The sequence below is a fragment of the Centroberyx gerrardi genome, chromosome 17 (genome assembly GCF_048128805.1).
Source record: "Centroberyx gerrardi isolate f3 chromosome 17, fCenGer3.hap1.cur.20231027, whole genome shotgun sequence".
Classification (NCBI taxonomy): domain Eukaryota; kingdom Metazoa; phylum Chordata; class Actinopteri; order Beryciformes; family Berycidae; genus Centroberyx; species Centroberyx gerrardi.
The window spans coordinates 4142429-4153093 of record NC_136013.1 but is presented as its reverse complement, the minus strand read 5'-3'; the positions used below and the strand labels follow the sequence as shown (position 1 = coordinate 4153093).

The following is a 10665-nucleotide window of genomic DNA, read 5'->3' as shown; positions in this document are numbered from 1 at the left end:
GGAAACATCTCCGCTGAACACTAGCAAACACCCAACGGGCATTTTAAATCCTCACTGGGTAAGTAAAAGCCTCGGCAGCATTTAGATGTAGCGACGGGTAAAACCCACCTACACTCGCTTTTCATTTACCCACCTTTTCATTTGTGTGGTAAGACTTTAGCCACATTTTAAAGCTGATTTAAATCTGTATGATGGTGAGTCAGACTGATACTTTTATGTAAAAATAGGGTCTTTTCAGGAAAATGAAAGATAAATTAATACTATTTTGAAAAGATGATTGTTTGCTTTATGTTGATCACTGACCGGAGCTTATAATTTGATCACCTGTTTATTTACCTCAACATTGCTGGTGACGTTCAAAGATGTACTCTAAATAATAATGTGATACCCAACTGATCCCCACGGCGATATTCTCTGATGGCTCACCTCCAGGGAGGTCAGAGGTCAGGGTGAGCTGTTGGTAGGGATTCAGTGTCTTGCTCAAGGACACTTCAGCAGGTGCTTGAAACTGTGTCACCTGGTTGAGGGACGGTGTCTCTAACCGCTGCGTAATCCTGCTGCCCCTTCAAAGGGATGAGTCATTTGTCAACACATTCGTGAGTTTAGTTCGGGACAGCGTACACCTTGGGTTACCTTTCAACACAACGCATGTTGACAGTAAGTAGTAGGTGTCGTGTTCCTATACGTACATATCTTTACATGCTAGAAAAGCAACAGACCTCGTGTTAATTTCCAACAAAACACATGTTGTAATGTGTTAACATATGTTGCTTATAGCATATTTTTTACAGATTAGGTTGAAAAGTAACTACACTCATCAAGGGAGTGCAAAAAATAAAGAGTAACCTATGTGTAATAGAGTTGTAAAGAAAGTGCAGTATAAGCAGGCTCACCGTACCGTTGTCAAAAGTTATATGGTCGTACTAATTTGGGGAAAGCTTTGACTTTCTTCGGGCTTCTAGCTGTGACAGTGACTAATGATTCCACCCTTTGCGTTCATTTATGTTCATGAATAGACATGATTTAATTGCCAATTCATCACTGTCTTGCACAGAATGTACGGTATAGAATATCATTCCACTTTCTGCTTGGCTCAGTGCAGCATGCGCAGTGGTACTGTGGTGCTACGTACTCATGTGTAGAGCGGGAAGGTGGCCTAATATTTAGTGAGACTGTCCCACAACTAGACAGTCACAAGTTCAATCCCCACAACAGCCTTGTGTCCTGTATGAAAGTGTTGAGCAAGACACTGAAGCTCTACCTGCTCACACATTCTCGGTTGCTCAGGATAAGAGCATCAGCTAAAAATGGCTCAAAGAAAATGCCTGCTGCCATCTGAATAATATCCCACGTCTCTCTGGTTAGGACGCCATGCTTCCAGCATAATGTCAGCTGAGGTTGCAATACAGAAGTTCTCCTTCCCCTTCTCCTGCACCGCACGTCTTTCCCAACAAGATGAGCTGCCCCAGAAGGGATGCATCCAGGTGAAGGCGCTGGAGCTTCAAGGCCTTCAGGAGAACCCCATCTTAAACGATCAGAGTCCTGTTACCGTTATAGGAGCCCTAGTCCAGAATGAGACCCAGGCCCAGGGCAATCCAAAGCCTCCTCTTGGGGGAGACATAGCTGCTGCCCCGGCCCGGGCCAAGCTGGTCTCCGCTGAGGCCCAGAGCGCTGTGCTCTCCAGGCGCAGCGTGTTTGAGAAACTGACAGTTGAGAGCGAGGATCAGCGCCCCGCGGCTAAGAGACAGCTGTCCTCCGAGAGCGCGGCCAGGACCATCGCCGTGGTGAAGAAGAGCGCGGTGAGGAAGGAGGCGGAGGAAGAGAGGCACCTGAAACCTAAACCACAGCCGGGACAGAGGGCCGCACCGTGCGGCGCGGGCGGAGCGGCGGGGAAGAGGAGGCGTCGAAAGGACCTGTTCTCCAGCCCCGAGGTTTTCCACAGAGTCGACGCTCATGCCATCCGGGCCGGGACAGAGGTGGGGGACACTCACATTCCACTGAAACATAAGATCACATGATATAAGATAATAAACAGTTTTAGTAGCAGACTTCCATAGCGTTCCATAAGTTTTCAATGCCGATAATCTATAATGGCCTATTCTTAGGCGGTGCGGGGTTATTGCAACAGGATAAAATAGAACCAAAACCAAATAAAAGCATGGCAACAGAAGAAGCCACAACAGAGGAGGGTCTGTGTGTCCCTGAACCCTGCAGGAAAAGCATTGAGGAATGATAACATCTACTGCACTGAACCCATAACAAGTAGCACCCAGGCAGCACTCACAACCTTGAGCCTCAATACACTGGATGACAGTGTGAGATGCTGGCAAACAGGATGATACTGTCAGAAGGAAAAAGCAACAGTTTACATGCATGTTGTACAGCATGTTTTGCCAAATGACATTATGATTTTGGTGAAAGTGTTAGAGGGGGTAGCACTTATTTCTGCAGTCATCTATGTTCTATGACAGTGGAAACACAAGGCTGATAGGATGATTAATGCCCTCAACACCGTAGGTTTGTTTGCCTGCATCCTTTGTTATCTTACAGTATGTATGTATGTGTGTGTGTGTGTGTGTGTGTTTCAGCTGAAGGAAAAGTGTGTGTTTGAGGTGAAGACCATAGCACAGAGCATCACACAAGGAGCCAGAACTGAGCTGGAGAGACTTCGTGCCATCTGGGTCTGGCTGTGCCACAACATCGGTTGGTATTTTACTGAACTAGAGTTTATGACATATCATAATGTACATCCTACATCCTGAAAACATGTTTCAGGTTCATATCATTGGTTCATATCAAGCGTTTTGTTTAAAAATGAGATATCCATTATTTAAAAACACCAAATACTACTCCACTAAAATGATTGACAGAACAAAATGAAAACTAATTATGGTACTGGTAGTAGGTTAGTTAAGTTCTTAGTTGACAAAACTCTTTCCAAACTGGATCTTCAATATTTCAGAGATATTGAATGTTGAATTAAGGTGATTTTGTTTTTTTAAAATTAATATTTAGCATTTTAGAATGGGATAAAGTATTCATGTACACACCCCTCACCTATCAGCTAACTTGCCATACTGTGTTAGTAGTGTTATTGTTAATTTCATATACTTTGATTTTATAAGCATACTACAGTTCAGGTTTGGTAAGGTATATTTATAACACCTCATTTTGGACTGAAATTCTTCATTTTGAGCTCAGTGGTGTTTCCATCTCGGTGTGTGTGTGTGTGTGGTCTCCAGAGTACGATGTGAGTGGGTACCTGGGCCAGTCGGAGAAGCTGTCCTCCCCAGAGGAGGTGATAGCAGCGGGCCGGGGCGTGTGCTGCGGCTACTCCAGCCTCTGTCTGGAGATGTGCAGGTAAACACAACACCTGGAAGAGGGTCGGGGGCAACTCACCTGCAGTTCAGTATCCTCTACCCCAAATACCTCAAATACAATTCATAAAGAAGTATTTGAGAGTGTAATTAAGGCTCTGTAACTGCAAATTGGAATTCTGAATTGAGAAAACTGAAAATTCACTGACTTTTAGAGGTGTTGGGAGCAGCAGTATATATGATACTACACACATTGCTAATTTTTATCACTTTAACTAGTGGTAACATTACAAATACAACACCAACCGTTGTATTTTGCTCTTACAAGTAAACCACTATCATTTACTTGAAAGTAATCCATTTATACAGGTATGTCTTATTGAGATTTGCAACTTTTTTTTGAGTTATTCTGTTGAAAGAATAAACATTCATCATACAAAACACAATACACATGGAGAAATCATACCACAAGGACAAACGATATTTTTCTTCGAGAATGTTCATAATCAAATCATTGAACTCAAACGCTATTTGCTTGTATAGGGAATACACTGTCACTCCTCTAGGCCTCAGTGTACACTCTCAGAAACAGACAGGGATATTGCTCCATTCATCTATTTAGATCTATGATGTTTTCACTCACTGCTTTTGTGCTGCATCCTGTATCCTTGATCTCAAGTTCAAGTTTGACATTTGTATTATAAATGCTTACACTGAATTACAATTGAATTTAAGACTTACAAAAGGCAAACTTGAACCTGAGATTGAGGAGACAGGATGCAAAACAAAAGGCATTGAGTGTGCTGTGTTTGGTCTGTTTTGGCAGAGAGGTGGGCATTGAGTGCCAGGAAGTGCCGGGCCACAGTAAGGGTATCGGCCACCGCCAGGGCCAGAGCCTCAAGAACGTCAAGTCTGATCACATGTGGAACGCTGTGCTGCTGGGAGGACAATGGTTCCTAATGGACGCCTGCTGGGGAGCAGGCCGAGTGGACATGGATCATAAAAGCTTTGTCAAAAGGTACGAAAGAGATGAGGGACTGGAGAGTCGCTCCTACCAGATCTCCACGAGAGGTTCTGCTCCAAAATGTTACATATGCATCTTAGGATTAGAACCTAGGAAAAAATTAGAACCTGAAGCTCATCATTCAGTATATCTGATGTAGAGAATGTATTTTGTAAGAGCTACCCTTTAAAAAGTCTTATGTATGAGTAAGTGTCACTTTCTTGAAATGGTGATATCATTTTTTTATGAAATTCTGCAAAATGACATAAGAGGGATTGGCATCCCCCTTTTTAAGGTAGAAATTAGAGGAAATCATTGCTTTACCTCCTTACCCTTGTTTAATCACATCATTCACAAGTCCAAGTGAAAAATAAAAATGTACATAGTCCCAAACTTTTTCCTGTAAATCATTCCACCAAAGCACTACGGCATAGGAATTCTGACAAAGTTCCCAGTTTTCTGTTTTGTTCATCTGCTTTAATGCAACTGAAACCAGCAGTGAGTTGAGTCTCAAACCAGCCGGGTGTCTCCATCTGTTGCCTCCAAGGTTCGATGATTTCTATTTCCTAACGGACCCAGAGGACTTCATCCACTCACACTTCCCTGATGAGGAGAGGTGGCAGCTCCTGGACTCCCCCGTCCCCCTGGAGGAGTTTGAGAGGCGGGTCTTCAAAACCTCGGCCTTCTTCGCCATGGGGCTCAGACTTATTCAGCCTCATCACTTTTACATAGTCACAGGTGGGGCGCTCAATTCCTCAATTTTATTTAGTTTTAGGATTTTAGTACACTTCAATCATTATATTACACAGGCGGGGGTATGAAATTTAGTCTTGTCTTCACAGTGTGTGCTAGATCTTATCACTGCTGTTGTCACATAAATACGTACAATCTTCAAATAAGTCAAGTTTTTAATCAAATGGATGAAACAGCTACACAGTGGCTGCATCATTAGATAAATTGTGTTAAAATTGAGCCTCAAATTAGGTTTATCTTGATTTGATTTGATTTGATTTGATTTGATTTGAGCTCACACCAAGGCCTTATTTTCAGATTGCCTGGGTGCACTGACCAAACAACATTTGCATACTTAATCACCACAAAGTTTACTGGGGAGTTCTGGGACGTCTGCATTCAGTTTCATGCCATAAATAAAACAGACTCTGAATCTGTGTTGCATCGTTCCCCTTCTTTCTCCAATCTTTCCTTGCACTCTTTTCACTCTCCTTTCTCTCTTTTTCAAATGAAAGAGAAATGGCATAAAACAAACCCAAAAAATCCTTAAGAAAACCACCTTTGATTTCTTCCCCAGATGACGGAGAGGCAAATGTGTCCATCGGCTTCTCCAGGCCGGTCACTTTTGCCTACGAGATCACCCAGCATCAGGACCTCCTGCACTGTGGAGCCTCGGAGCAGAGAGAGTCCGTCAACTCCTCGTCGGGCCTCCTAACGGTCTCCCACCGCAGCATGAAGCTGCAGCTGCTGCCGCCTGCGAGCGGCACATACGACGTCAAGGTGTTCGCCAGACCTGAACTGGCCACCGCGTCTCTGAGCTGGGTCTGTTCCTTCGCCGTCGAGTGTCCGACGCCCAGGGCCACGGAGGAGATCCCCGAGAACCCCTTCCTGTCTTGGGGCCTGCAGCCCACGGCGGGGTCCCTGGGGGTGGCGGGCAGCAGCCAGGGGAGCGAGGCGGCCGAGCTGGAGGCGGGCGTCTTCGAGTTGGCGTTGAAGACGTCCAGGCCTCTGATGGTGCTGTGTGAGCTGGTGCACCCGGGGCTGGAAGCTGCCGTCGCCAAGCGCTGCCTGGCGACTCAGATCCAACAGAACCTCCTGACCTGCCACGTGCTCTGCCCCCTGCGCGGCTTCTACCGTCTGGCGGTGTTCGTGCGAGACTACGAGAAGATGGACGTCAAGTTCCAGAACGCCGCAAACTTCCTGCTGCACTGCAAGGGGAAGGTGGTCGATCCGGACGAGCTGTTCCCTCCTAACCTGGGCTCGTCGTGCGGGCCGGGGATCCGCACGTCGGAGGCGGGGCTGTCCAAGTTCAGCCATACGGCGGCGCTGGTGAGCACGCAGCAGGGCAAGTGTAACATCACCTTCCACAACCAGCGGGACCTGGAGCTTCACACTGTGCTCAGCAGAGAAGAGAGCAAAACGGCGACTCGCCCGCTCGCCCGCCACCTCTTCTGCACGTACACAGACAGCAAGGTGACGGTGAGCGCCAGCCTGCCTGATGCCGGGGTGTACCGGCTGGGCCTGTACGCCCGGATCGCCCCCGGAGGAGATTTCAACCCCATGTGTGACTTCGTTCTGAGGAACAGCTGCGATCAGCCGGGGCCCCCGTTCCCCTGCGCCTACTCCGCCTGGGGGAAAGGCTGCGTGCTCTTTGAGCCCCGCGTGGGCCTGCTGGAGCCCCTCTGCTGGGTGCGCTTCAGGGTGAGGGTCCCCGGGGCGCAGAAGGTGAGCGTGGTGGGCGAGACACGGACCGACCTGAAGCTGAATAAGAGCAGAGTGTGGGAGGGGGAAGTGTTCACCGGGAGCCTCCAGCAACTGAAACTGGCTGCTGCCTCGGGGGAGTCCGGCGACATGGCTGTTATGATGACCTTTGACATCAAGCAGCTAGAGAGAGAAGCGTGAAATCTGATGGTTGGCTAAGACCGGATGGATAGCGGTCTGAAGATAATTGATTGATAAGTGAGTCTGCAAAGCTTTTTATATGGACTAATGCAAATCAGACTGGGGTTGAAATATATTTGCAAATAATCATTAGTGTGAGCTTTAACCTTCATGAAGCACAAGATGGGCGGGGCTAACCGCACCAGCACAATACAGATAGTGTCAGGTAAGTTCAGAGAAAGGTGTAATAGACTGACTTTCATACTCTACTGTGATCTAAACCTTCAGATGTAGCAACATATGTAGCAAGCCCCGCCCATCTGGTGCTGCAAGCAGGTTGAGAAAAGCTCAAGGAGTTTCATTTGTAAAAATGTCAAACATACAGTATGTAAACTTTTCAAGATAGACAATGGTGCTCAGCCGTCTTGGAGTGCTACGATATACATTCATGAGTGGATTTGTGCATAATTATTTGATGTTATGAAGAGCTGTGGCTGTATGATGCAATGATGATTGTTGAAAGGCGTGCAATAAAAGAATATACTGTGAAAACCTTATCTAAATCTGGATGATTTTTTTAATAGTCAAGATCGGGCAGCACGATTAATAGTGTCTAATCATATATTGCAATTTTAGTTTCCACAATTAATAATTATACAATACTGGCATATTAGCGGTACTGGAACATTTAGAGTATCCATTGTAGTTTAAAATAGTCAAGATGTCAGTATGAGATGCCAAAAGTGGAGTAGGTGATTAATAACCATAATCACAATATCCAGCAAAATAACTGGGATTATCATTTTAGCCATAACTGTGGAGCGATAAGTCAAGGAAAGATATATCTATAAAATCTAGTTCAGTACTTCTGAACAAACTGAAAAGCCTACAGCACTGTAAATCACAGAAAACAACGTGAATTCAAGCCAGTAAGCCCCTGCAGTTGGAAGCATCCACATCCAGGGGGGACGATTTAAGCCGGGGTGAAAGTTGACGACGCCTCCCCTCTCCGCCCCTCCAAAACATGCAACGTCTCCCCTTCTCAGCCACAGTTGTAAGGAAAAGGTGACGGAGAACTCCCCCACAATCCCACTCGTTAAAACTGAGCAAATCCGGCGCTGCGTACAGTACGCCATTGTTGCAGTGACCTGGGCCCACTCAGCAGGCTTTGGCAGACGCCAGTGAGAGTGATGAGTGTTTACATGTGGCTGTCATAATAGCCCACAAATAGCCTCGGCTCACTGCCTCAGTAAAAATACAACAATAGAGGGGTGGGGAGGAGAGAAAGGGTGGCTAATGGTCAAAGCGATACTGTACAAGTGTGTTTTAAATGCGCTAAAATGTGTGTCTGAGGGGGGAGGGGTGGGGGAGGGGCGGGGGAGGGGAGGGGAGGGGAGGGGCGTGGGGGGTCTTGCCTTGAGTCGCTGGGGAGAAGCTGGCGGCACGGTGGTGGCAAGAGAGAAGCCAGGAAGCGCTGATGTCAGAGGTTAGCCATGTGGAGGATTGTATCTGCCTGGCAACAATACAAGGACACACACACACTCTCTCTCTTGCTTTGTTTTCAACACACACACACACACACACACACACACACACACACACACACACACACTAAGAGCATGAGGAAAGGGATGTCTACAGCGGGGCTATGTAGGGCAGGAGTGGATTCCACACATTCTCTCAGCTCTATTTCAGCTGCCATTTCTCTTTACCGAGGTGCGTTAATAAGTGTACAACTGCTCAGCCACAACACACACACACACACACACACACACACAAGCATTCGCCCACACCCACAGACACTTTATGTTTAGTCTGTCTCTTCCAGTCCCCATAACAGAGAGCTCTCCACCTCGGTCGGTGCTGATACAGGGTTTGGATTCACCGAGCGAATCCGTGTCGTCTCACCAAGTGACAAATCCACTACTATGCTGAGCACACAGTCTGAACTGGCTGCATGTGTAGCTGCTGACAACTGAGACAGAGTTATTACATAATCAAAGTGCAGCAACAAAATGTACTGCTTTTAACTGAAATTTGCATCAAGCATGAAGTTACGCAGCTTTAAGTGTTTGAGAAATGAACAAACAACAATTAACCATATAAATATTTAATGGATTACGTGGTGCAATAAATACAACAATTAGATTATAAAAGCATCAGTCACAGGAAAAAACAAAAGTTACAGTAGGTTTGTGCAAACGCAATTCAATTTCACTCACTTTCCGTGAACGTCACCCTCAAAACAAAACGTGGAAGTCGGTTTGGCACTTTTGAAGTTTAGCGTTTTTTTCTTCTTCTCATTACCATATGAAGTTATTTTTTACTGTCATTTTAGACGGCTTGCAGATAGGGGAGAAGAAATGAGCCCTTTGCTTTTTTCCCAGATCTAATTCTGCCATCATGACATCAAACACCTCCCAACTTGAATCGTCACTGTTCCTCCACATGAATAACAACATCCCTTTTTTTGTACTCGGCTGTGTGGCCAACTGGTATGCGGGCATAGACAGAAAATATTAACCACAATTTCACACCCGTCTTCTGCTACAACGTTTGAGTTTGATAGGGCGAATCCGCGATCTCAGGCATGGAAATAATAAGTATACCTGAGCAAATCCCTCTCACTGTCTGTGAGGACTGTCGGGGCGGAGTCAGTGATTCCCTTTTAACCTCTACAGGACAGAATAGCTCAAACAATTAGTATCAACAGTCCCCCGAGGCCTGAGAAATATTTGGTCGGTTAAAAATCCATTTCCAAGCCGCCCTTCTCCATTACAAGCATAAAAATACCATGAAAAATATCCATTTCATCAAAAAGTGCATACATTCCAAATTTTTGGCCCTTTTGAACGTCGGAGCCAATCTTCAAAACTAGAAAAGAACAAAAAACAAAACAAACAAAAAAAGAAAAAAACTCTCACACTGCATTATCACATTGCAGTACAAGAACATCACAATCCCCCCTATATAAAATCAATAAACACCAAACTTTGTTTTTGTCCTATAACTTCAGCTACAAACCGCTAGCCTCCACGTACAGGATGAAGACAACAGGGTGCTTAGTAATGGCCAGAGAGCTGAATAGGAGTTACAGTGAGACTTATGGAGGGCTCCTTGGGCCCCCAATGTGCAATAAGTAGGGGTCACCCAACTTTAGCCACAAACTGAATCCTCATTTCACATCAGTCTCCAAACCCTGATCATAAAGACAAGGTTGCCATTTCCAACTAGGGCTGGGCATAAAAAAAAAAAATTCCGATTTTTTATATTGATATTGATTTTAAGGGATCAAAAACTATCAAAATGCATTGAAAAGCTTAAAAAATGTTGGCTTCTGTTGATGAGAACTCAAATTTTCTTCTAGTTTTTATTGAAGAATTGAATTGAATTTGGCCTGCTACACAGAAAATAATATATAATGTAATGAAATGCGCTTACATTTAACAAAGGAAGGTACTGCTGTACAATCAGTATCAAGTGAACGGCACCCAGCCCTAACGCCCAACAGATTTTTGGTTCGTTTGTTTGAATACCTGAATGGTCCTGAGCCCTCCTGCGGCCTCCTGTGTGACCGAGCCTACTTCACCCTCTGGCTTAGTAAAACACATTGCTTTAGAGAACGATTCCACGGATTCCTTTCACCAACACTGTTTAAGGACGGATCCTCGCCTGACAACCCGGCCTCCCCCTGTGACGGGGAGAGGGATGGAGCTCTGAACGCAGCTTTAA

The 10665-nt window shown here is 45.5% G+C and overlaps 1 protein-coding gene across 1 annotated transcript; it reads left to right on the top strand.

Moving 5' to 3' along the window:
* Positions 1-1385: 1385 nt before the first annotated feature.
* Positions 1386-7451, top strand: ky (kyphoscoliosis peptidase). Its single transcript, XM_071922500.2, has 6 exons — positions 1386-1976; positions 2589-2703; positions 3243-3360; positions 4144-4335; positions 4868-5058; positions 5630-7451. Exons 1-6 carry the CDS (start codon positions 1386-1388, stop codon positions 6952-6954), a joined length of 2532 nt encoding a protein of 843 aa, XP_071778601.1. The 3' UTR covers positions 6955-7451.
* The last annotated feature ends 3214 nt before the right edge of the window (positions 7452-10665 follow it).